The 27,225-nt window shown below is 40.2% G+C and overlaps 1 protein-coding gene across 1 annotated transcript in view; it reads right to left on the reverse strand.

The window, feature by feature from the left end:
* Positions 1-27,225, reverse strand: part of LOC146372454 (E3 ubiquitin-protein ligase rnf213-alpha-like) — a 117,660-nt gene that overhangs the window by 19,814 nt on the left and 70,621 nt on the right. The window contains exons 34-51 of the mRNA XM_084953316.1: positions 25,552-25,702; positions 25,299-25,434; positions 24,873-25,058; positions 24,515-24,639; positions 24,254-24,426; positions 23,683-23,883; positions 23,324-23,511; positions 21,119-21,239; positions 20,839-20,930; positions 20,537-20,716; positions 6,038-6,183; positions 5,768-5,870; positions 4,787-4,901; positions 4,103-4,298; positions 3,836-4,026; positions 1,340-1,468; positions 946-1,056; positions 264-506 (exon numbers count right to left, since the gene is read on the reverse strand). Coding sequence (XP_084809442.1) covers positions 264-506; positions 946-1,056; positions 1,340-1,468; positions 3,836-4,026; positions 4,103-4,298; positions 4,787-4,901; positions 5,768-5,870; positions 6,038-6,183; positions 20,537-20,716; positions 20,839-20,930; positions 21,119-21,239; positions 23,324-23,511; positions 23,683-23,883; positions 24,254-24,426; positions 24,515-24,639; positions 24,873-25,058; positions 25,299-25,434; positions 25,552-25,702 — 2,787 coding nt within the window. The remainder of the gene's footprint in view (positions 1-263; positions 507-945; positions 1,057-1,339; positions 1,469-3,835; positions 4,027-4,102; positions 4,299-4,786; positions 4,902-5,767; positions 5,871-6,037; positions 6,184-20,536; positions 20,717-20,838; positions 20,931-21,118; positions 21,240-23,323; positions 23,512-23,682; positions 23,884-24,253; positions 24,427-24,514; positions 24,640-24,872; positions 25,059-25,298; positions 25,435-25,551; positions 25,703-27,225) is intronic.

Genomic DNA, 27,225 nt, shown 5'->3' on the forward strand with positions numbered 1-27,225 from the left:
AATATGGAACAATGATTCATATGTGTTTACTTTTTAGTGTGTTTAGCTTGTGTGTCTGTAAATACGTGTGTAAATTAAATAGCTCATTCATAATTAAATGGGTGTTTTGTAATAACTGATTGGCTTATACTGACCCATTCTAAATCACCATGCAAATCTATCTATATTTGGACTGATTAGTCATTTAGTGTACATTTAGCTACAAACATTTAATATTTTTATATCCCCACCAAGAATATATACTGATATATACTGATATTCACCTGCATTTTTTCAGGACTCAGACCAAGATGCTTGAGTGGCGTCAGCAGACAATGATTCCCAGTGAGCAGCACAGTTGCCACATGGATAATCAGTTCAATGACAGTGTTCTCCTCAATAGTATTACCAGGTTGGATGGTAAGGGCACCCAGCCTGTTGTTAACTAAGGCTGAAGCAAACATCCTTACTTCTTTTTGAGGCAGATAACTTGAGCCATTGATGAGTTCATCAAATGCACAACAATGCTGCAGGAGGTGAAGAAGACATTTAAGAGAGGCTATGAAAAGATTTTCATAGCACCATCAAACAGAAGAACTGATCAATTACATGTAGAAAAGAAAATGTCAAATTTTCTTTTCTACATGTAAAAGAAAATTTGACATTTTCTTTTCTTTTTCCAGATTTGAACACTACTGTTGTAGTGACGTTCTTGTGGTAGAAATTTGTGATTTTATTTTATAAAATATGTTTGTCATAACATGTATTAATCCATGGGTCATAGCAATTTTAACAATCTTGCAGAAACCTTTCCAACCTTTGTGTCTATGGACTGCAAATAAGGCTTTACCTTTTATACTCAAACTCAGAGTCAGTTTTCTGTAAATACAATTCCAGAATCCATGTTTAACGAATAACATCAAGAACTCCATTTTCTGCATTTGTCCATTTTGTCATTGTTCATACCTCAGCAGTAGGATGAAGACCCCCGTTTTCAGATCTGTACAGAGTTGTAACCTCTCGAAAAAGAGCCAGCAGGAGAAATACTGTCCGATTCCTTGGTGATACTGTACATTTCTAGTATATTAAAAAAGTAATAAAAACTATAAAGTATAAATAGATATCTGGAGTATCATGCTGACATAAAGCATATCAGGACAGTGCTGTGCACTTCATGAAAAATGTTTTAATCAGTTACCCCAGAATGGGATTTCATTAAAGTAGTATAACAGTAGCAGCAAGGTAAACTATACAAAACAGGGTTTGTGGAACATTTTTGTGACAGCAAAAAATATAACAGTAATACATAGATGAAACATGAAGGAGTGTCCGTAATATACTTATTACAGGACAGAAATACCTTACAGACTTCTTCTATCTGCTCGATGTTGCCGTCTACTAGTGCCTTGGCAACTGCATCTCTCACAGCCTTGTACTCCTCTCCATACACAAGATACTGGTCCATCAGGCCATCTTCATTCTGTCCACACTATCAATGGGATTAGAGAAGAAAATATGTTTAAGTAAATGTATTAGCCCTGAGATGTTTTGGTGACTCTGTGAATCAGTTGATTATCTGAAATAAATTTTACACAATGGTTTGTTCCCATGTTTTTGTAAATGAAAAGCTACATAAAATCAGATTATTAGCATCTGTGCTATGGACAGGCCTGCCAGGTCTGTAAAGGTCACTGTACTCCCTCAACTTAAGTCTGCTCACCTGCTTTTACAAGTATAAGTAGAACTGAGTCATGCAGTTTGATCATGATAGACATACACAGCCAAGGGGATTAACAAACAAGTTCCAGTCAATGAGTACATAACTAGCATGACAATTACTGTGACTTCACAGCACCTAGTCAAAAATCAATCAAAACTTTATTTATGTGGCACTTTTCAGACAATATGGATGCAATTCAAAGTGCTGTACACATTAAAACCAGGAAAAAACAATACGCATACATGTCCTTCACTACACCCTACACCTAATTTAAAAGGAAGGCCTAGTTTTGTTAAAAATCTCAACAGTCTCAGGTAGACTGTTCCATAAATGTGGAGCATAATAAATAAAAGATGCCTATGGCTAAAAGTAAATCAGAAAGAAGGCCTTGAACCATTGAGAGGCCTAAAAACCAGCAGAATTATCTTAAAAATTAACTCTGGAACTGACTCGGAGCCAGTGCAAGGACCTTAAAAATGGTCCTTGTTAATAGACGTGGAGCCAAGTTTGGAAGCAGTTGCAGCAGTGACAAAGATTTGTTCGGAAGACCAGAAAGAAGAGCATTATCAATCCTGCAGGTGATAAAAGCGTGAATATGCTGATGGACTGGCGTCTACCCTGAAGATTTTGGAACGGAGGTTCAGTCACGAATGTCAAGTCAAATGTTGTCGTTTTACTGTGTCAAGCTATTGCATTAATTTATCCTTCACTTTGTTTGGCACCCTCTAAAGTAGGTGTATAGGAATTTCTTTTATTGATGTATTAATCACATTATTTTATTGTATGATGCCTCGGTGCCACTGGATTTTAACATGTCTCACACTCATACAGTTAGACAGATGGTGGGGGTCTGGTAAGGAAGTTGGGGGAGGCAGACAACTCCACAGGAATAGTCTTTTGTCTCTTCAACGACTCTGGGAGGTAGCAAGGGAGTGTGAACCTTAAGGTGTGAAACAGCTGTGTACTGCCTTTTGTTCCTGAAGAAGGTATTTAACTGAAAGCCATGCTAGGTGCGGAGAGACTCTGCTGACCATTTGCCCCGCGATCATGCAGGCTCTCCACCAAGCTTAGTTTTTCTGTTCTTTGTGTTTTGATTAAGAATGTTAGCTACCGCTCATCTGCAGGCTTTATTTAATGGAAAACTTCCACAACAGTAGGCCTGCTGTTTATATCATGAAATGAAGTGATCGTGATGGGAAGAGTTAATTCTGTCAGTGTAGTTATAATTTACTTCATATATAATTTATTCATGTTTAGATTCAAATCATGTTCTCCTTTGTTTTCCAATTGGTTCTTGAATATTCCTCCCAGCTTTATATTTACATTCTCTCTGAATCAGTTTTCTAGCCTTGGTAATTGCCTTCCCCACACTAATTAGTCTCACTTGTATTTTGTTTTTAAATATAGTTAAATGCTGTGCCATGTATGACATCTGAAAACTGGATAAGTAGAAGCAAATCCAAGCCAAGCTGAGCATGACTATCTATAACTGTTAAACAAATGCTCAATCTATGCAGCCATGCCACAACACAAGCTGCTAGTGGGATATATAATACACACTATAATAACTTTGTTATCTTCCATATATTGGAGATCATTACTTTGTACTCCCCCATCTCCCCTCCTCACCATGACTAAGATGTCCAGATAGTTCTTCTAACTATAGTGCTGTAGGTCCTTTAACTCAGCGGTCCCCAACCTTTTTTGCGCCACGGACCGGTTTATGCCCGACAATATTTTCATGGACCGGCCTTTAAGGTGTCGTGGATAAATACAACAAAATAAAACTAGTACCGGTACCAAAAAAAAGAAAATTTATTCATAACACACGTAAAAAGACCAAGGAAAACCGAGTAAACGATAAAAACGATAACAAAATAACGCTGAAAACCGATAAAAACCCGAAAACTATACATTTCACACCTGAGCCTCAACTCTCGCGGCCCGGTACCAAACGACTCACGGACCGGTACCGGTCCGAGGCCCGGGGGTTGGGGACCGCTGCTTTAACTTACAATGTAAAGTTCCTTGAGATAATTATTGATGTGATTTCCTACTATACAAATGAAAAACAAAAACCCAAATTAATTTCTTGCCTAACATTTTTGTTAAAATTGCTCATGACTGTTGAAGTACCGGCTGACGTATCTCTTTGGGAAAAATCCAGAAGAACTGAGGTTGTTTCACCATCGACTGGATGTGCTCGAAACCCTTCCGTTTGCTGAGCTTGCGGATGAGGTAAACACGATACCAATCATTCCCACTGTCCTCACAGAGCTTTATCACCATGTTTAGAAAATCTTCTGCTCTGTCTGGGACATTGTTGCCTGCAACAAGAAAAAACTTGTTTAATTTGCTAACCATTGCAAACTATAGTAATGCAGTAGTGAAGTGATACCTCACCAGACAGTCTGTCACTGATGAGCTGTGCAGCCATGGTGAGGGTCACACGCAGTTGTGCAATATGCTGCAGGTGTTCAATAGAGACTTTTGCTGGAGCAGAAGTGACTTTAGCCAAAAACAAGCGCAGGAACTGTGTTTCATTAATGAAATATTCAGCTTTGTTCCCCTCCTGGGGCATTTTCTCCCAGATGGAGTCCTGCAGAGATCATCAGTTAACTGTCACTTCATTTAACATCTATGAGATGAAGTAAAAAACTAAATAGCAGTTTATGATACTGTTCCTATTCAAATTCTGTCCTATTCAGATATTGCTGGATAACTGTATATGGTTAATAGTTAGAAAAAAAAAACATTTACACTAAATTCAGCACAAAATATTACTTCTATGTTTATTCAGTTCATTACATTTTATTACAAGATAAATCTGTCACCCTCCTGGCATTCTCACACACACAAACACAAAATCAATTTGTTGAAAAAAAGAAAGAAATGATAAGAAAAACTTTTTAAAAAATTTAAGAAACTTGGAATAAAAAAAATTTCTTTTTTAATTCCAAGGCATTATACACATTGCTTTCAAAACATTTTTCCATTATGGAATACTCACCAAAATCTTCCTTTCAACTGTTTTAAAGTATATTTTAACACAATTAAAACAATTAAACAGTTCTCTTCTAGTTTTACCTCCAAGCAGTTGATGCATAAGGCATACAGCTCTGTTTTATCCACATCATCCACAAATCTACTTTCTTCAAGAGATGACAAATGCTGCTGCAAATATTTCTTAGACTCATCAAAGCTGAAACACAGTTAGGTTCATCACAAACTTCTCATAATGCAAAAGAAAATTGCAGGTTGAGGTAGACAAGCTTAAACCTATTCACTGTATCACAAGATTTTTGAAGGCAGCAATGCAGGAAAATATAAAGATAAATACAGTTGACTGATAGATTAAATGTTTATCTATGATGATTTAAATTAACAGTCATTTTATAGCGAAATGTTTATAGCAAAATCCTGTACAAAAGTCTTAGTCACCTGTCATTTCTTTATATTATGAAGAAATTTATTATAGAAATTATAGTATATATTATATTATTCCACTGAGTTTATGAAAAACTCAGCGGAATGAAAAATAATTAAAAAAAATAAAAAAATAAGAAAAGATATGATTAACAATACGGGAATATGTTTACATTAAAAAGTTAAAGCATACACCTTTTCATTTAATATTTTGTTTTCTTTACATGCAATTGGTTTTTAAAAATGTATTTTATATAATTACAGTTCTGATTATTTTGTGTCTCATTTTTTGTTAACCTGGATGATGATGATGATGAAGAAGAAGAAGACGAAGAAGAAGAAGAAGAAGAAGAAAAAGTGTGCACTGGATAATTCAAGTTTGCACTGCAATAATTTATCGCAATACGGGTGTTCAAGATTTTTAATAACAAATTGTAAGAATCAGTGTAACTTGTAGTAAAAGTGCTATCAGAGAATTTAGCTCAGGTGGCACAATGACTTGACTTGACTGATTTGTCAGGCCTGCACCACCGAATTGTGTCAGTAACAGAGATGCTGCATCTAAGTTGGACTCTTTGGAAATGAAATACAAAGAAATGAGGGGTTACTCAAAACTTTTGTAGAATACTCTAGGTCACCTACCTGCACTTTAGTAGGAGTTTGAGGATTATTGATCGCACAGCTGGGTTTTTATCTGGTGAGTCCTCAAAAGGTGCTAAAGCTTTGGCGTCGATCTGTTTATGTTCTGTTTGAAAGTAAAATAAATATTATAAATAATCAATAAGACCAATAATCTTCAGAATTTTCCAACATGTGTCAATTAAAATTAAAAAACAAAGAAAAAATAGTACATAATTTTGACATGTACTATTGTAATCTTGATATGATATAGTGCTCTGCAGTAAGTGGTACCTGTCTCAATCATCAGGCAGGACATAAGGTGGTTGATGACACCTCTAGTTGGAGGTGTATTGTCCTTGAACCACACAGTAGAGAGCAGATCAATAAAGAAACCATCACAACGTTGCCTGAATCCTGCATTTTTCTTGGTAGATGCTCTGCAGACATACAAAAAGTAAATGCAATATAAAAATGTTTAAAAACTGCAACAATTTGTTTTATTAGAGATTACCAAATGTTGTTACTCTTTTTAAAGTTATTTCTTAAAACGATATTTTGTCAGTAGGCCACTTTTCTGATGTATCCTGTTTCATAGTAACACCCAGTCATTTACTACAGGGAGGAGGTAAGTGACGGAAGTGACGGACAAGGTAAGCGACTCATGTTGTAAATGACGTCAGACACTGGAGATTTTGGCGGAAAATTAAAGCGAATGGTAGCTTAGAATTGAACAAATTCCTTTAAGCTTCAGTATTACCAAATACACTTATCAATTGTGTTGGGTCTGTGTTTCCACAGGCCCCGCTAGTTTAGAGACTTATTCCTCATGAAGAACACAAGACAAAACAGAACATCTTCAACCGGTCTTTAACTCGCTAACAAGGGAGAGCTTTGGTCAGAACCAGGCAGTGGAGCAATGCTCCCCACCTGTCTCTAGCCCAAATCCTTCAAAGAGCAGCTTTCCTCACAGCTATTTATTCCCATAACAGTTACAGTTTACACAATGCAGCACAACACAACCAAGCACCTCCCAATGTAAAACCCCCCAATGGTTCTAAGACAAGGCACTATGTGTGTGTGTGTGTGTGTGTCATAAGCACGTGTGCAAGAATGTGTGTGTGTGTCATGGGGGTGTGTTTGTGTGACCTCCTGCTCACCAAAAGGATCATAAAAGCAGGAAGCTTACAACATCAAACAGAATCTTCACAAGGGATGTGCTTGTGATAAAACGGATAAAAAGGAATGTCTTGATCCTATAGTTTGAACTAAGACTTTACAAATTTAAGCACCACAATGACAACATTCAACAATTTGACTTAACAAATTGTCTTACAACTAACAACATTTGTCTAAATCATCTCCAACACCCTGGAGAACAACAGGGAGAGTTTAGAGGCTCTCCAAGATTACATTGATCAGTGTTTCCAGGATCTCGTAATGAAGAAGGCTCAGAGTGCTCTTCCCTGGCCAAATCTGAGACGCCGTCATCGAAAAGATGTCGCCCGGCAGATTCCCCCGGCACAACATCGCCAGCCGGCAAAGATATTGCAGACATCCTTGAGTCAATCGACAAACGATTGTCCAGTTTTGATCCAAGGCTGTCCTTGGTGGAGATTCTACACCGGGAATTTAAATCCTTGCGAGAATCCCTGGAGTTCAGCCAGCAGCAGGTGGAAACGCTCGCTGCTGAAAATGTCATGCTAAGGGAGTCGGTGAAATGTCTCACTGAAAATGATACCCAGCTAAACAGAGAAAATAAAAAAATAAAAGAGACAGTCATTGATCTACAAGCTCGTGGCATGCAAGATAATTTTTCTGGTATTCCAGAAGCCGCTGGAGAAGACGCGGAGACTACCGTGAAAAGCTTCATCAAAACCCACCTGAAGCTCCCGGAGGACACCGTAAAGAACATCGCCTTTGATAGAGTGCATCGCATCTGCCCCGTGCGGGCAGCGGCCGGGAGACCACGTCCTATTATGGCCAAATTCGGCCACTTCAAACAAAAGGAACAGGTGAAAAGTCGCGGCAGGGAATTAAAAGGAATGGACTTCAGCGTAAACAACCAGTTCCCAAAAGAGATCCTGGAACGACCCAGGGTCCTCTTCCCCATCCGATGCAGCTTCATCCAGAAGGGCTCCCGTGCTGTCATTGCTGTGGACCGGCTCTACGTGGATGGACAGCTTTACCGTGACCCCGGCATCTCTCCGTGATTGTGTTAACTTCCCACCAGATAAGATTCCGCTACACCCTTTCCCTATCCAGTCACACTAACTTGCATTAACATCTGTTTAACTTACCAATATCAAATCGCAACTTAAGTGTGATTTCATAGCAGAATTAACACCGTCACTCTCTGTCAATGGTTTAATTGGAATGTTTCCGGGTTGTTGTTTTTTTTTCTCTCCCCCCCCCCCCCCCCTCTTTTTTATGCTGCTCACTCTTGTCCGTGGTGTCTTTCTTTTTATTTTCTTTCACTGCTTCGATCACCTGGTTCCAGACTCATCCACAAACAACATCCTTTATTTCGACACATACGCACAGCACGATCACGCACAGTCATGTGCTCAACGGCAGCACATTTACATCAATCAGACAGCGCACACAGACGTATAGGATACACACACTTAAGTCAAACGTACTCATATTAGTAAATATGCACACACATAGTCAGACTCAGGGAGCATCTCGCCACACATTTTTTTCTCTCTCTCGCTCCTTCTGATGTATTCTCTCCACCTGAGCGACTTTGGCCTTTGCGATGCATGGCGCTCCCTTCACCCCGACAGGAATATACTTTTTTCTCACATGTTCATCACTCCTACTCTCGTCTGGATTACTTTTTGGTCAGCAGCTCACTGCTGAGTGACATTTCAGACACTGAGATTCACCCTATAGCTGTCAGCGATCATGCTCCTGTATCTTTAAGACTAATACACAAGAATAATACTACGCCAAGAAAAAACTGGAGATTTAATACATCACTACTCAAAGATGAAGAGTTTATCAAATACTTTAAAAAAGAATGGACTCTATATTTAGGCTATAATGACACTCCCGGAACATCAGCATCTGTTCTATGGGAAGCAGGGAAAGCTGTGATGAGAGATAAAATAATTTCTTTCTCATCACATAAAAAGAAAGAAGAAAACGAAAATATTCAGGAATTAGAAAAAAACATCAAATCCCTAGAAGAAGCCTACGTGTCACACAAAGATCAAGAAATATTGAACACTTACGCAAAACAAAACTAGAATTAAATGAGATAATTGATGAAAAAAAAAAAAAAATTCTTAGTACAAAGACTACACTTATAAAATTATGAACATGGTAATAAATCCGGTCAATTTCTAGCAAACCAGCTAAAAATAAATAAAGAAAAAACAACTATATGTGCTGTTCAAGATTCATCTGGGAACACAACATGTGACCCAAAACAAATAAACAACATTTTCAGGGTGTAACGTTGGACCTGATAAACATACGCTGGAGCGAATATGATGACAGCAGAACTTTTTATTTGACACTGTGGTTTTTGTTCACTGGGACACAGACACTCCCACTCTCTCTCTGCTGTCACGTCCGCTCCCCCTCCGACTGTCACTGCCAACATATAAAGAGACACAATCACTGTCAGATCCCAGCACACCTGTTCACCCCGCCCCTGCGCCGCCCCGGGAGCTCACTGCGTCACCCCTACTCTGCAGCTGGCCAGAGACCACACCCACGCCACACAGGGATTTCTATAAAACATTGTATTCACCAGAAATAAACCCATCTAAAGACGAAATTGATCAGTTTTTGGACAACATAACGCTTCCAAAATTATTAGACACTCAAGCAATGGCACTGGATTCGCCACTGACGCCAGGTGAACTCCAGGAAGCCCTGATAAGTATGCCCAATAATAAGGCTCCAGGTCCAGAATTCTACAAAGAATTCTTGACGATTCGACCCCCAATTCTTTACAGAACGTTGTTGGAAATCAAAGAAAAGGGCAGACTTCTATCAAATATGAATTCTGCAAACAATCTCCTGCTAAAACCAGGCAAAGACCCTGTATATCCCTCAAGCTATCGTCCAATATCCCTTATAAATGTAGACCTTAAAATAATCTGCAAAGCTCTCTCAAAGAGATTAGAGAAAATAATGCCCCTCTTAATTCATCCTGACCACACTGGTTTCATAAAAGGTAGGCACTCATCAACAAATACACATAGATTACTCATACAGTAAAAACATTGAAACGACAATATTTTCTTTAGATGCAGAAAAAGCGTTTGACAGAGTTAACTGGACATTTCTATTTGCAACTTTACACAAATTTGGTTTTGGAACCTCTTTCATTAACTGGTTAAAAATATTATATAATTCCCCAACAGCTTGTGTCAAAACAAATGACCAAATATCCCCCAGCTTCTGTCTCCTGAGGGGCACCAGGCAGGGATGCCCACTCTCCCCTTCACTGTTTGCAATTTTTATTGAACCACTAGCAGCAGCAATTAGGCAGAATACAGCAATTAAGGGCATAAAATGCAGGAACGTGGAACATAAAATCAGCCTTATGCGGATGATGTGTTACTTTTTCTCCAAAACTCACAAACCAATCTCTCTGGGGTAATTACATTGATAAATCTTTTGCAAGAATATCAGATTACTCAATTAACTGGTCAAAATCTACAGTCCTTCTGATTAATTGCTCCTTCCATAATTCTTCCTCTACACCACTGCAATCGGGAAATATAAAATATTTAGGTATTAATGTTTCTCCCAAGCTTGCAGATCTAACTAAATTAAACCATATCCCACTTTTAAAGAAAGTAGAAGGCGATCTGGCTAGATGGAAATGTCTACTCATATCACTCATGGGAAGGGTTGCCACTATAAAAATGATGGTCTTACTAAAAATAAATTATTTATTCTCAATGATCCCAACTAAACCACCACAAGATTGGTTCAGATCTCTAGATTCATATATGTCCAAATTCCTTTGGAAAGATAAACCCCCATGTTTAAGCTTAAAAACACAACAAAAGACCAAGGATAAAGGAGGATTAGATCTACCTAACTTTCAGCACTACTTCTTAGCCAGCAGGCTTCAATTTATCTCAGGATGGCTAAAACATGCCTTCTTAGACGAACCTTGGCTAGATGTAGAACAAGCACTTTGCAATAATCTAGAGATTTCAGACCTACCATTTATCAGCTCAAACATCCAACGACATAAATGCTTCAAAAGCGTCAACATCAGCTCTTCTCTGACAGCATGGTAGGAGTTTCTAAAATTGATGGAGTCTTCATTAATCCCATGCAAACGTACACCTATCTGGAACAACCCTGACATATTACAAAACAATAATATGATAAACTTTCCAGATTGGAGTGGTAAAGGAATCAAATACTTAGAACATATATTAGAAGGAACAGAATTTATTCCATTTGACAGACTAGTTACACAATATGGGATCAACAAGAAAAGATTTTTAGAATATCAACAAATTAAATCCATAGTAAAAAAGAAATTTAAACCGGGTCAAGTTGAACTATAAACACCACCAAGTGTGGTTCAATTTCTTACTCTTAAAACCCCAAAATTACTTTCCAAAATATACAGAATGCTTTCTAAAACAGATGAATCAATATCACTTCCTATTGCAAAATGGGAAGCGGATTTATCAGTTAACTTCTGGTCTCAGATATGCTTAAAAACCTTTCATTTAATTAGAAATCCCAGTCTTCAATTAATTCAATACAAAATACTACATAGAGTACACTATACAGGTCATTGGATGTTCAAGATGGGCTTTACGTCTACCAACAACTGCTCACACTGTCAAACCAATACACCGGACAACTATATCCACGCTCTTTGGTTCTGTCGACCAGTTCAGAAGTTTTGGCGCGAGATATGCGAAGACTCATCAAAGTGTCTGAAATGTAACATTCCAACTTCCCCTTTAGTGTGTTTGTTGGGCAGCTTAGATTATGTCACTACAGAAAAGAATATAGCCCATATGGTTTTCACTGCCCTATGCATAGCCAAGAAAACAGTCCTCATGAACTGGAAAAATAAAAATAATCTTAATTCTAACCAATATAGAAATTATCTAATAGATTACATTAGACTTGATTAGAGATGGACCGATCCGATATTACGTATCGGTCCGATACTGACCTAAATTACTGGATCGGATATCGGAGAGAAATAAAAAATGTAATCTGATCCGAAGTATCACAAAATCACCTCACAAAACGCGCTACTTGGCGTAACCCAGCTCGGCACATTGGAGCAGTATGTGTCACGTGACAGAGCGGCTGTTGTCTGCGAGACCTGTCGGCGGCCTGTTGGAGCATTTGGAGCCTCGCTATATGCTTCCTAACCGCAGCATTTCATCTCGGAGAAAACTAACCCAGAGAAGGAAAGTGTGTAAGTTCATCCCTGAATGTTTGCATAGTATTTCCACGTTAAGCTTAACAACTGATATATTGAGCCACAGCTGGACTGGCCATCGAGTTCCATATTGAGGTGAAAAGGAAGCGATTTGTCCCGTACTTCAGCTAGAATTAAAAAATAGACACAAAGCTGGAGTTATTCTGTTTTTGCTGCGCAGTTGCATCTACTTCTCCTGATCATTGATCAGCTGATCGGCTTTTCTGCCGCAAGTCCCGTCTTTCTTGTTTGTTTGTCGCCCACTTTGCGCTAGAAAGAGGAGACCAGCGGATAAACAACAGCAGCACGTTTAAGCTCGATAAGGTGTTGTTAGAATGTATTTAATATTACTTTCTAGTATCAGCTGATGTTTGCTGGAGCCACAGCTGTAAAACTGCTGGTCATGATATCGGTTTGGTTATCTGGTGAGAGGGAAACATGAAGATGAAACCAGGAGATGTCCTTACTGAATCATCAGAGCTGAACAGGTGATGGAGAAACAGGTTTACCTTTTAGGTGACATGAATGAGTTGAAGGGAAGTTATGAACCGTTTCTGAGAGACAAATAACACCAGGATCCTTTTCTAAGTAGCTGATGTCTGGTAACTGTGCAGGGGCGGGTCTACCAAAGTTTTGTCGGGGCCAAGTAGGGCATTAACAGGGAGAGGGGGGAACAAAGAAATATTTTTCCTTGTTATGTCATTTAAAAACTTTGAATAAATAATTATCTGAATCTTACAACAAAAGTGGTCATCTGATTAAATGTATAGAAATCCATTGCTGTATATAGTAACTAATAAGTCTAATATACACTATAGTAAGCTATAGTACTTTTTCCTTTGGGAAGGTACCATCTGTGCAGTCTGCAATTCTGTTGAAGAAAGATGTTGAATCTATTTAATTATTGTAGAAAAATTCTGAGAATTTGAGGTTCTGAAAGATTTTTCCTGGGAGTTGGCAACCCTATTAGTTAGGTTGCTTAATATTTCCACTAAGTACTCTTTAAAATACCAGAATAAGGAGGATGGTGCAGGTTTAAATTTATTAGATTGATTAGTTTTGCAGAACTATAAAATGTTTTGGGTGGAGTGTATTTTTTGCATACAGGTATAACAGAATAGCTTCAGTCTCTTGTTTTTTTAAAACTTGAGTATGAATTTATACAAAATGCTGCAAGATTTTTTATAAAACTATAAAAACAGTTTTATTGATTACAAAATACGCTATATCGGATTCATATCAGTATCGGCAGATATCCAAATTTATGATATCGGAATCGGTATCGGACATTAAAAAGTGGTGTCGTGCCATCTCTAGTCTTGATACAGCCTCTGCCACCACATCAGATCAATTGCTCTGGGCTCCTTTGATCAGCTCCATCACCTAGTGGGGGTGGGGGGTCATAGTTTGGTCCCTCCTTCACTGTTGTGATTGGTGTGGGGGTAGGGACAGGCTTGGGGCGTTGGGGGATTCCCCAGAAGCGTCTTCCTTGGAGGGCTCAACCCGGGGTTGCGGTCATGGCCTGTTAAGGGCTCTGTTGGCTTTTAGGTGATGGTTTCCTCGTGGCTGCGTGCAGCGGGGCTAGGGGAGGGTCTGTGCTGACGGACGTGGGTTACTGACCTGGGAGTCTGGCTTTCCCTGGGTGGGTCTGGGGCAGGCGGGGGGTTCTGGGGGTGCTCCGTCTCCGGGTTGGGGCCCTGGCTGGGCCTTGGGGGCTTGGGTCCTGGTTAGTGTGTCGCCGGGGTTGTGGGCGGGTGGGTGGGAAGAGATATAGGAGAGGTGGAGGAAGAACTCAGCCTGGGTGTCTGCTGTCTTGTGTAGTCTGGAAGATAAGTGGATGACGGGGTGGGTGCAGTTTTCTCTGTGATGGGGTCGGGTGGGCTGCCCCGGGCTCTATGGGACCGGGCGGCGCTGCTGAACTGGGCGCCGGTCCGGATGGGCCTGGGCCCCCTTTCCCTGGTGGGTTGCAGAGTGTGGGGGTGCCTACTAGGGTCAGTGGGGGAGCTGGCCCCAGGGAGGGGCCACTTGCCCCTCCCTTCCTTCCCTCCCCATCTCCAGCTGCCTCCCTGTTCCCGCTCCACCGCAATCACCCACACATGCAGGGCCTTGGGGTAAAGGTGTGTCACCAGGGTGCAGGGGAGGCATCCCCCCCTCTGTCCCCTTCTGGCTGCCTGTGCCTCAATTTTATCCTACAACTTAGTCATTCACATTACTCACACTCTCATAACACATACATATAGGACCTTGGGGATGGGCACGCTACACGTCATCCAGAAGACCATCAGGGTGTACGACCTCACCCCTGGCGTCGTTGCCCACCTCTCAATTTTAAATACACGTATACATTGAGGGCTGTCAGGAGGGGCTATGTGCTTACCTGCTGCTCTCTGGCAGGTAGCTCCATGCCCCCCCTGGGTTTTAAATGCACCTTAGAACACACATGCATCAACACTACATATGAGCGGGCGGAGGGAGGATTGGAGTCTTCTCCCACCCCCGTTCTCTGTTGCCTGTTGGGGCGGGGGGGCTGGGAGCAGGAGTTGGCCGTCCGATTGGGGTCTGGAATGTGGGGCCTCCCTGCTGCTGCAGAGTCGGGGCGGTCTGCTTCTCTCCACCCCAGGGAAAAGGGTCACACTACCTGGGTCTGGGTGCAGTTTCCCCCTCCAGGGGCAAGGGTACCTATACCTGGGGTATAGAGTACGCTTGGGGAGTCTGATTGTGTGTACAGTGTCTATTTATGTCTGTCTCCACGTTGGGTGAGTGCTGAGTAATTGCATATGAGAGCATGAGGGTCGGAATGGATGTTTGTATCTGTGTGTGCCTGTTTGTTTGTGTCTATATGTCAGGTTGGGTATCAGACGCCACCTCTCTAGGGACATCTCAGGCCCTCAATGGTATGGAGACCCATCTCCCCCCACCACTCCCCCTGCCAGTGGCAGACGCCCTCAGACATCGGTGCATTGGTGGTTCTTTGTGTCCGGGGATGGGCGTCCAGGTACCCACCGGCTCACTCCTGGTGGCTGCTTGTCGGGGCCTGGAGTCTGCGTCTCGCTCGGGCTCCTTCGGGGGTGGGGTGCCCTCGGCCTCTTGGCCTGGGGCTCGGTCACTCTGGCACAGCTGGCTGCCGGCGGAGCTCACGGGTACGTCACTGCAACCCCCCCTGGCTTCTGCTCCGCGGCTGCTGGGCAACCCCTCATCTGGGGCCCTCCTCAGCTCTTTCCGGGATAGTGGCATGGTTGCCCCTCCGTTGGTCTTCCTTGGTCTCCTTTGCTCTTGGGGCCTCTGGATGTCTGAAGCCTTGATCTCCTCCATACCTGCTTCATGCCCAGGAGGACGGGGCTATGGCTCCCCACAACCTCTAGCAGATCATTACATGAAGGAACCTTTTAAATACAAGCGCGCTCATGCTCACAGGTATACACACGGGTGCTCACACAAACAAACTACACCCTTTTTGGCTGCTACCTCAAAGCACACTGTGCTCTGTCGATCTTACGTGCTGCACAATAATATTTAATATTTAGTATTTACTGTTATATTCACATAGATCATAGCGATGATGTTGTTTATTATATTGCTCTTTTTTTCTTTGCTTGTTTTCTGTTTTTTCTTTCTCAACAGGTGATCCAGGTGATTGATATATGTATTTTTTGTCTGTTTGTTTTGTTGGTTTTTGCCCTATATCACTGTACCTCTTCCCCACTCTTTTTCTTTCCCTCTTTCTTTCTCCCTTTTCTTTTCCCCAGTCAAGTCTGTCCCGTGTTCAGCAAATGAAAATAAAATAAACAATAAAAGCAAAGGTGAATCAAATAGACCAATACGGCAAGGCTGGGATGGTCCATTTGGTAAAGTAAATCCGTTGGGCATCTTTCTTTGCCTTTAGAAAACAATTCTGATGGCAAAAGAACCAAACGGGACAGGCAAAAAACCCAAAACAAACAAACAAACAAAAAAACCACCAAGTCATTTGCTACTGCGGGACAACACATTTAATTGTGTAGTAGACGGACGTGGGTTTATGATATCTTCCTATATTAGCCAAGATACACTAGTAATTCAAGAGGAAAGGTCTGATATCATATTAAAATTGTTTCTCTGCATGTTCGATTTTTGCAATATAGAACTAGAATGCCTTTACTGTTATTGAAGCAGAGCTTACAACAAAATTAGGAGCACTGCCTGACAATTTGGCAGATAGAAATCAAAATCACGCACATCATTCACATAAGTACAAACTGACATAACAATACAGTATACTGATAATATACAAATATATAAGCAACATGATAAGGACTCAATATTCATGCCGTTACCAGGTAGATGGGACCAGGTCGTTACCCTGAAAAGGCAGTTTGTATATGGGAAGGGAAACTGTGATTTCAAACCTACATTGCCTTATGGCCATACCCATCCATGGGAAAGACTTGGGTGCCTAAGGAGGTCTGTTGCTGTTGTAAAAAGCAACATTTGGGTGTCTCCTGCAACGATGCTGGAACCAAGTGTATTAGCATCTTCCTTTCCACTGGACCATTCCAGTGGGCTGGAGAAGGGTGGATCCGGTGTGCAGGTAACAGCTTGTTCTCCATACCTACTCACCCAGGTTTTCCACAATGGAGAGGAGACTCCCACTTTGCTACAGTGTCAACAAACCACGGGAAACAACAGACTGAACAACAGTCTCTGAGTCTCCTGCTCCAGTGGCATATTGCTAGACGCCAGACTTTTTTTTTTCTGATGAAAGGAGATCATACTTCACTGGGCAGCTTACAACAGGCTTCTCTAAGGACCTGCAAAATATCAGCAATGCTCAAAAGACAACAGTCTTTGAGACAGAGCTGAGCAGACTGCAGCTGGACATTTTTACTCTCCAAAAGATCAGGTTCCCAGGATCAGGGTCAGGTCCGTGAGGGAGAAAGACTTCTCTGTTTTCTGGCAGGGGAACCCACCAGATGAGCCCAGGGAACTGGGTCTATAAACCCACTTATAGAGGGAACCAAATAAATCTTGTCGCTTATGCTCCACACCGCTACATGACCAGCCAGCTTAATCAGTGCTTAAATACTGACTCTGACTTCCCCAGCTGCAACTTAGGATAGATTTTAAAATTACCTCAGTACCACCATTGAGAAAATCTGCAACTTAGAAGTTGAAATGGAGACTCGGTGAGGGTGTGTCTTGCTGCTACGACATCATAAATCAGTCATGTGATTTGGAGTGTCACTGAATCTAGAGGATTAAAGTGCTGCAAGGGAACCATCAACACTGAGCTGCACAAAATCCTCTGCCTTTGTTGGAGGGAAGGTGAAGTATCACAAGACATGTGGGACACCAATATTGCCATCCTCTACAAGAGCAAAGGAGACAAAAGTAACTGCAATAATTACCTTGGTATCACTCTCCTCAGCGTTGTTGGCAAGCTCTTTGCATGAGTTGCTTTCAAAAGGCTTCAAGTGTTGGCAGATAAAGTCTACCAAGAATCCATGCCAACAGGTCCACCATCAATATGGTGTGCTCCCTCAGAAAACTGCAGGACCGATGCAGGGAACAAAGGCAGACACTGTTTACAGCATTCATAAATCTTACAAAGGCCTTTGGCCTTGTCAGCAGTCCTTTCATGAAGACATAAGGGGTACTGTGGTCTTTGACAAGTCAACTTCAGATGCCTTCAACATCTAATATACAGGGTGGGCCATTTATATGGATACACCATAATAAAATGGGAATGGTTGGTGATAATAAAGTCCTGTTTGTGGCACATTAGTATATGTGAGGGGGCAAATTCCTCAAGATGGGTGGTGACCATGGTGGCCATTTAGAAGTCGGCCATCTTGGATACAACTTTTGTTTTTTCAATAGGAAGAGGGCCATGTGACACATTAAACTTATTGGTAATGTCACAAGAAAAACAATGGTGTGCTTGGTTTCAACGTAACTTTATTCTTTCATGAGTTATTTACAAGTTTCTCTTTGTTCACAGCCATTGACATGTCGAAGAGGTTAACACGTGAGGAGCGGATCAAAATTGTGTTGATATCTGGTGAACGCAGTAACCGGGTCATTGCAACAGATTTCAATGCAAGGCACCCTACGAGACCACCCATCTCCCATGCTACAGTTAGCAAACTGCTTGCTAAGTTTCGTGAAACTGGTTCAGTGTTGGGTTTGCCAAAATGTGGACGCAAGAAAACTGTCAATTAATAAAGAAACATCAGTGGCTGTCCTAGCTTCATTCAGCAAGAGCCCACAGCGTAGCACTCGCCGCATGTCACTGGAGAGTGGCATTAGTCGAACATCCCTTCGGCAGATATTAGCTACTCACAAATGGCACCCTTACAAACTCCAGCTACTGCAGCATCTCAAGATGACCCAGATCGGCGCGCAAATCAAAAATTGGAACAGGACCCTCAGTTCACGCAGAAGATTTTGTTCAGTGATGAGGCAAACTTTTATGTGAATGGTGAAGTTAAGAAACTAAACCACCGCTATTGGTCTGACACTAACCCACATTGGATGGATCCCTCCAAGACTGTTGGAACAACAAAAGTGATGGTTTGGTGTGGTATATGGGGTACAACGATAGTGGGTCCATTCATCAATGGAAACCTCAAGGCCACTGGATATTTGAAATTACTACATGATGATGTGTGTCCCTCTTTATGCACTGAAGCTGGCACGTTCCCTGAGTTTTTCCAGCAAGATGGTGCACCACCACATTATGGGTGCCAGGTCCGAGAATTCCCCAATGAACACTTTCCTGGAAAGTGGATTGGTCGTCGTCGTGGGCCAGTTGAATGGCCCCCAAGGTCTCCCAATCTGACCCCCTTAGACTTTTATCTTTGTTGTCATCTGAAGGCAATTGTCTATGGTGTGAAGATACGAGATGTGCAGCACCTGAAACTACGGATACTGGATGCCTGTGCTGGCATTACTCCTGCGGTGTTGCTATCAGTGTGTGAAGAGTGGGAGAAGAGGGTTGCATTGACAATCCAACACAATGGGCAGCACATTGAACACATTTTATAAGTGGTCAGAAACTTGTAAATAACTCATGAAAGAATAAAGTTATGTTGAAACCAAGCACACCATTGTTTTTCTCTTGACATTATCAATAAGTTTGATGTGTCACATGGCCCTCTTCCTATTGAAAAAACAAAAGTTGTATCCAAGATGGCCGACTTCTAAATGGCCACCACGGTCACCACCCATCTTGAGGAATTTGCCCCCTCACATATACTAATGTGCCACAAACAGGACTTTAATATCACCAACCATTCCCATGTTATTATGGTGTATCCATATAAATGGCCCACCCTGTAGATTGAAACTGGCCTGCACCCTTGCACCCAACCAGTTTGGATCTTCTTTGTTGTTCTACTGAAGAACACACGTTGGATCTGATATCTCCAACCATCCATTATCTCAAAAATTCTTGAAAAAGTAGTTTGCAAGGTTTTAGAGCTCATCATCATCATTGGGGTGGCTGTAGCTCAGGTGGCAGAGCAGGTCAGCCAGTAACCAGAAGGTCGGTGGTTCGATCCTAGGCTGCTCCAGTCTGCATGCCAAATATCCTTGGGCAAGATACTAACCCCATGTTGCTCTCCGATGCATCCATCGGAGTGTGAATGTGTATGAATGGTAGTCTACTTAGCACTTAGGTCAGAAAAAAGTTCTTGTGTGATTGGGTGAATGAATTAGTTGTATAAAGTGCTTTGAGTGCTCAGATAATAAGAACAAGTCTCTATATAAGAAGAAGTCCATTTACCATCACAGTGCAGAAACAGTGAAGTGAAGATCACAAGTGATCTTCTTAAGGCCACTAACAATGGACTCATCTGTGTGCTTGTCCTGTTACACTGCAGAGCAGTGTTCAACACTGCTGAACATAGTATTTTATTACAGAGATTAGAGCATACCATAGGTATTATAGGTACTGTGCTGTAGTAGTTTAAATAATGTCTATCAAATAGATTCCAGTTTGTTCATATAAACGGGAAGTTTTCTTTATACACAAAGTTTATTTATGGAGTTCAACAGAGTTCTGTGCTACGAACACTTCTGTTTACATTATAAATACTTCCCTAAGGCAGTATCATTCAAAAACATAGCATAAATTTTACTTGCTATACAGATGATACTGGGTATAAAGCCAGATAACATACACCAGTTGAGCATGTCTTAAAGATTTGAAAATTTCCTACTTCTCAATTCAAATAAAGGTTATTGTACCTAGTCTTAAAAATCTTAGAAACATGTGTTTAAGACTCTACAGCTCTATTCCAAGATGATGAGAGAAGAGTCTCTTTGAAGTTTTACAGGCGTTACATGCTGTAAAATTAATTTTTTTTAAAATCTCAAAAACTCACCGTAGATCTTCAGAGACGTGTGGCTGGAAGTCATTTGGTAATTCTTGGCGACACTTTGGACAGGATGTCTGTCCTGCATCAAGACTTTGTTTTATACATGTTAAACAGTAGATGTGATGACATGGCAGTCCTACTGGTTCCTGTGGCTCGCTCATGCACACTTCACATCCAAGTCCAAACCTTTATGGAAATGTGATTAACTTAATTGTAGCTAATGAACGTTATTCAATATTTCATATTAAATAATTTAAAGGTAAAAAAAATAAAAAAGAAGGAAGAAGAAATGCCCGAAAAGTCATTACCTGAAAATCTGATTAGTTGCCTCGTGCTTGCAGGACCTCAGGACTTCAGCTACAGCTTTAAAAGCCCCTGTAGATCTTACATCTACGTTTCTCTTCAGAACATTAAATGTAATTTAAATCATAAACAGAACAGTGTAGTTGGCTGAACAATCATTTTATCTTGTCAAAACAAAATTGTGCTAAAAATGACCAGTTTATAGTAGTAAGAAGATCCCTTTTGTATATGGAGCACAATACTTATAGCTGGCAGAATATAATGGCCATTAGAAAGCCCACTCACAATGCTTAGCTTTTTAATGTGGTTCAGGACCAGTGTCCTGAGCTGACTGTCTTCATTTTGAAAACCCAGCAACATGTGCTCAACAAACAATGAGAGGGTGTAGATGTGCTTCCAGCCATTACTGCAAAATATTACAGACCATGATCACAGTTAGTTTGTTGTCAATTATTTTCATTCAACAACATAAAAGAGTATTTTACATCTGTGCTAGTGTATTTCCCAAATACACTAGTTACACTAGTTAGCAGAAGTGGTGAGCACACATTTAAAAATTACAAAAAACAAACACAAAAAAATTAGTTTAAGTGTTCTTTTGTTTTGGGGATGCCTACAATGTGAAAATTCTCTGTATCAAGATCACTAATAGATTGGAAGACTATACACATCTGATCTGAAAATATAGGAGGAAAATGCTAGGTATATAAATCTTTAGTTTTATAGTATATAGTGTGAGGGATTTCTTAGGTCCCCAGGAAATTCAGCAGTATTGGAGAATAGTGGGTATGTTAGTGGAAAGTAACGTAAAGGCAGTAAATGTAGCATTGGCTAGGTGATTGCTATCCGGTCTTTAAGTCTGACGTCATTAGCCGTGCCTGGGCCCAAACTCCGCTGCAGGTCCCTAAGTCACACGATCACTGCGGGATCACAGAGTTAAAAACTGTCTAAATCCTTTCATCTGTAATAAAATGACCAGCATTGCTGCTCTACCAGGTGTAACAATTAAGTTTACCATCCAGGCATCCATGGAAACTTAATTTATGAAATGTAACGGAGTTAGAAGTTAGCAGGAAGTTAGTTCGCTAGTTTCCATCTAAATATAATATACCATGTTCTGACTTAGGGATTTCCGAAAGAAATTAAGTACAGCTCTACTATCATTTCCGACATAAATGAAGACAGGAAAGTAATCAGCAGTGACATTTGTAGGGTTACTGAAGTTTGGCTTGCTGGTATATAACGATCTGCTACGTAATCGCTAGCGACACAGCTATGTTAGCATAATATAAACAGTGAAGCTGGAGGATGAACGCTAACTTTTTTCCACTTAATAAAAGTTAATGTGAGGGTCCCAAAGGTTCGGGACAAATGCAATTGCATGGCAGGATGCTGTAAATGGACCGAACTTCTGTTGGGAGAACAACTGAGATAATCCATCTATAATAAGAGGTTACTTACTAATATACTGCTGCATGGGCTGGGCTGTAGTTACATCATAAGGTTTTAAAAACTGAGCTTTAAAATGACTGGCAGTAACAAAAACTGAGAGAGGCCAAGTGTGATCACTGACTGTTTTTAGGGGCTTGATGAGATTAAATAGAACAAGATACAAAGCATTAAAACATGTAAAAAAAAACACACAAAAGCCTTATTAAACGCCGAGTAGTTTGGGCCCGGAAGCAGGATTCATCATGCCATCACTTAAAGACCAGATAGGTTATTAACTGATATCTTGGGACATGATATTTCCCCCCGAAGTATGTCATAAAATTTAGTCTAAAAAGCTAGTGTTTATAAAATATCAGTTGACCTTTTTTTCTTATAAAAATGTCAAAGCACTTCATCAGAAATCATAAACCTGTAGCCACCTTTCTGCTATTTATTTAGGACATTTATACACAAGGCAAAGCTTATTTTTTGTTGTTGTTATATTTATGCTAAGTATCAATCTCCTCTTTCCTTTAAAATTTCACTTATGCACCAATTATTATCCATTAGTGTATTAATGTAGTGGAATTGTACTGCATGGCATGTTTTGTTTCTTGTGGTGTTATAAGGTATTATTCTGGTGATTTGAACACTTCTGTCTTCTTTAGGGCTTCCTGTTATCTGGTTCCTGGTTCCTTTGATTTACGGTGGCATTTGTCTTTGTAATGGAGTTGTCTGCAGTGGTATTGTGGTGTAATGACTCACTAATTTCACTATAGTTTTAACCCCCTTGATGGGTTGACACATTTGAAACCAAGAAAAATCTTTTGTAGTTTTAAAAAATAAATAAATAAATACAAGATGAGAGAAATAAGCAGCCGTTCTAGACTATCAAGTAAAACACAAAGAAAAATAAAGCTCACTCCTACAAGCAGAGATCACAATACACGAAGCCTACAGGGATGTAATGAAAGTTGCAATCAATTATGGGACTTTTACACTCTGGAAACTTTTCTGATCATGAATAAAAATGTTGTGTTCACTGCCTCATTATCTTACCTGACATTGTTAAATATTTCCTTGCATCTCTCACCATATTGCTTTGCATTACTTTGGGAGCAAATAAACTCCAGAGAGGCCTGCACCTTCTTCACCTGCCTCAACCAGTGCTGACAGACGTCATCACTGTCTAAATTAGAAGGTTCCAGGCTATTAACACATTCCCTGGCTGCATAAACATCCAAAACCTACAGGAAAACAAAAAAGTCACAAGTGATTCTGCAGTTTTTCAATATTTCTAATATCTTGTGAATAGTGTCAAGAATGTGACATTCGACCACTAAAGAATGTGACATTCGACCACTAAAAGAAATTTTTAAGTAGTGCTTAGATCACCTAGAATGAAGAAATGTGCTTACCATCTCAGGACAATCTCGAATGTTCTTCATTTTTCGCAAAAGGCTAACAACTTCAGGGTGAAGAGAAATCATCCGCAGAAGGTTCTGAAGACGTTTTTGGTAAACATGATAGGCAATGTGGATGAGTGGGAGAGAAAGCTCATCATCTCCTGTCTGTCTCAGTACTTCATCAACACAGTTGCCCATGGCCTGACAAAGGAGCTGAAGAGTAAAGGCCCAAGTAAATTGATAACATGGTATTGTTTACATCATCAGCAAATTAATTTAGTGTTATATTTATTACATTTAATGTAATAGTTTTAAATATTTACACAATTTATAGAGCTCCAACTGATTATGCACTGCTAGTTATGCAAGCTATTAGTGTTTCAATCTGTTGCTGTGGAATATAAAAACTTTTTTTTTCTTTTTTTACCTGATTTTATCTTGAAGAGGGTTAGTGGGATTTATATCACATTAAATGTAATTTTAATCTAATGTTACAACAACTATTTTCAAACAAAGATGCAGCATGTTTATATTTGAGGAAATTAAGAGTCATATCACATTAATATAATTTTATTTGTCTCACCTCTAATTCTTCATCTGATGCTACTTTCATGGTCATCGACACAAAATCATGCAGGTATCTCCTGAAAAATTCTTTCTTCATTTTTTCATTCACATTTTCTGCCATGTAAGTGCCGAGTGGAGTTTTCAAGAACAAATCATGGAAATAACCACAAGAATAATCTACAAAAAAGGCTGAGAAGGCCACAAATGTGTTTAAGAAACATAAAGGGCAATACCTGGACACAATATATTTAATAATTTGTTTGTGTAGTATATTTACCTTGATGTCTTGACTGTCTTGTTTGCATCATCAGCCCATCTAGAAGGTCTTTGATCCACCAACTGAAAGGCATGTGGCAGTGCATAGTGTGGTGACCTGTGATATGGCTTTGCACCATGAATACTCTAGAGAAGGGAGGCAAGTTAAAATTTCAGATTATAAAAGATGCTATAATTCACTTAAATTTTAATGCCTTTCCATGTGCCAGAAAATGAACCACTTCAACCCAAAAGAATGGAACATCAGTTTTAAGACTTATTGTCTTTGTTCAGTGTCTTTTTCAGATTAAAAACAACATAAATGAAATTAAACAATTTGCCCTAAATATGTCTTAACTATATAACCAAGAGATACCTACTTGTTTTCCACCCTCACATACGGCACACTGAGCATCTCTTTGTTCCCAAAAATCTCAAGCCAGAGGTTCCTGATATCTTCCTCATCATCCCGGAGAAGGTCCATATTAGAATCTCGGTCAGTGATTGAGACTAAGTAGGCTAGAAGTGGAGTGACAACTGCTTGGACTTTCCTCCACAATGTGTGTCTGAAATAAATATTCATGCAATTTTCTTAAATTCAGGCTGATATCTACTGATACCTACTCAAAGTTAGAGATGAAATGGGTAACAATCAAATCTGGAGTGATAATAATCACCAATGAACATCTTGCAGTTGTATACTTTGCATTTAACACCAGAAATATATTTTAATAAATAGGGAGTAAATGGATTGAATTGAATTTTACTAGTAAATCATAATAATAGCAAATAGTACAGAAACTTACAGGAATGTCCCTCCTTCTTGTAGAGCACTGACATTAGATGCCTCATTCAGGACCCAGCTTTTTGAATTATGCATGTTGACCTCGTAGTCCTTTAACAGTGAGTGAAGACGCTTCCTCATAATTGTTGCAAACAATCCTTAAAAGTAAAATTATTTTGTGTCATTTTTTGGTAAACTGTATTTTGGCTGCAATTTCACTCTGCATAACACTGGCCTGATGTTAAAAGATCATCTTCACTGACTTATTTTCTAACCTTCAGTATAGTTTCCATTCAGAAGAATCAGCAGATTTTCAACTCTCTTAGTGCTGAATTCACCACTGTCCACTTCATCTCTCAGCATACTCACTGCACTCTGGACACAACTTCTCACTAGATCTGTAGTATCAAGCACATCTGCCAAAACCTGAAAAGACAGATAGGATGATAAAGTGGGGCAGAACATTGGGTGATTAGATTTGAGGTCCAAAAGAGAGGGGGGAGAAAGAAATTACCAGGTATAAAACCTTTAGGCGGAAGAGATAAGTGGTTCTTGTTAGATTTGTATTGTTGATAGTCATTTATGCTTAGAAATATCTACTCATATATGCTTAGAGTTGTATAATCAATGTCATGTTGGTAGAGGGTTGATCCTTAGTGATCTGGAAAGACTTTGTGTGCATTCCAGAGTGTTCTGGCATTCACACCCACGTCCTGGGAGCATGGGAGAGGTTGTACCTTCTTTTATTGTTTTGTGGTAGGATAAACATATCTATATCTGTTTTAGTCTAAGTGCTGATGAACTGCTGGACTTCCAGACCAGCAGGTTTAGGGAAGTCGTTTATGGGGTCACACTCTGCCCCCCCCCCCCCCCCCCCCCACACACACACACACACACATACTTACACAACACACAGGCAAGGTACTCTTTGTTTGTATGTATACGTCATATGTTAATGAACCTATGTATATTTACGTAACCTCAATAAAAGAGCAGTGTTACGGGGGAGCGGACGAGAGCAACTGGGGTCAAGCAAAGGAACGGTGTTTGTCCAGTTGGTCTCCCTCGTATACGAGAATCATAAAGAGCTCTGCTTGGTGTTCAATGCTTTTTGCTGTGTAGTTGAATTGTCTTGAACGTTCCAGCGAACAGGTTTAAGCTACAAACCTATCAGTTCTTCCCTTTGTCTTCTGCGAGATGAGTAGTTCAAAAGATTGGATCTTAGAGTTCACGGTTGGAAATTCCAGCAGAGAGGGATCAATTGCTGCCTAACTGTGCACTTACAAATTGGTTTTATTTATTTATTTATTTTGGCTTTTTCTCTGCTCGTTTTTTGCTCATTTTTGCTGTAATAAGGCATCCACATCCTCACCTCCAACCTCTCTCCTCTCAAAGATCAGAATAAAGTCAGCATTAGCTCATAGTAGGTTGAGTAATTCAATTGATTTGATTCTGCATTAAAAAAAGACTAAACTGCGGAATTTTCCTTTGTAACCCTTCATTAAGCAGTAAAGCTAAAAGACCCTGAGTATTTATCCACATTAGTATAAATAGCTCACACTATTGCTCCAGCCTTTTAAAACTAACAGACCGTTGGTGCTTAGTATTCCAAGCCACCAAACTAAAAGCCATCATATTCCAAGCGCACTGATCTAAACAGGAGCTGCTGTTAACGGGTGTGGCTGAAGAATGACCTGCAAGGCTACTCAGAGACAAGGGTCCCTCAGAGATAAGCAAGGTAGACATCCAAATGGCTTAGAGACAGTTACAACTGGGTGAATCCCTTCACCCATCGGCTCTGTCTAAGCTCTGCATTGGCTACTGGGTAATACCAGTGATGGGAATAACGGCGTTACTTTTTTCAGTAACGAATAATCTAACTAATTACTATTCCTATCGTTACAACGCCGTTACAGTTACTAACAAGAAAATGCGGTCCGTTACTATTT

The sequence above is a fragment of the Perissodus microlepis genome, chromosome 15 (assembly GCF_051167445.1).
Source record: "Perissodus microlepis isolate ML-2025 ecotype Zambia chromosome 15, ASM5116744v1, whole genome shotgun sequence".
NCBI classification, from domain to species: Eukaryota; Metazoa; Chordata; class Actinopteri; order Cichliformes; family Cichlidae; genus Perissodus; species Perissodus microlepis.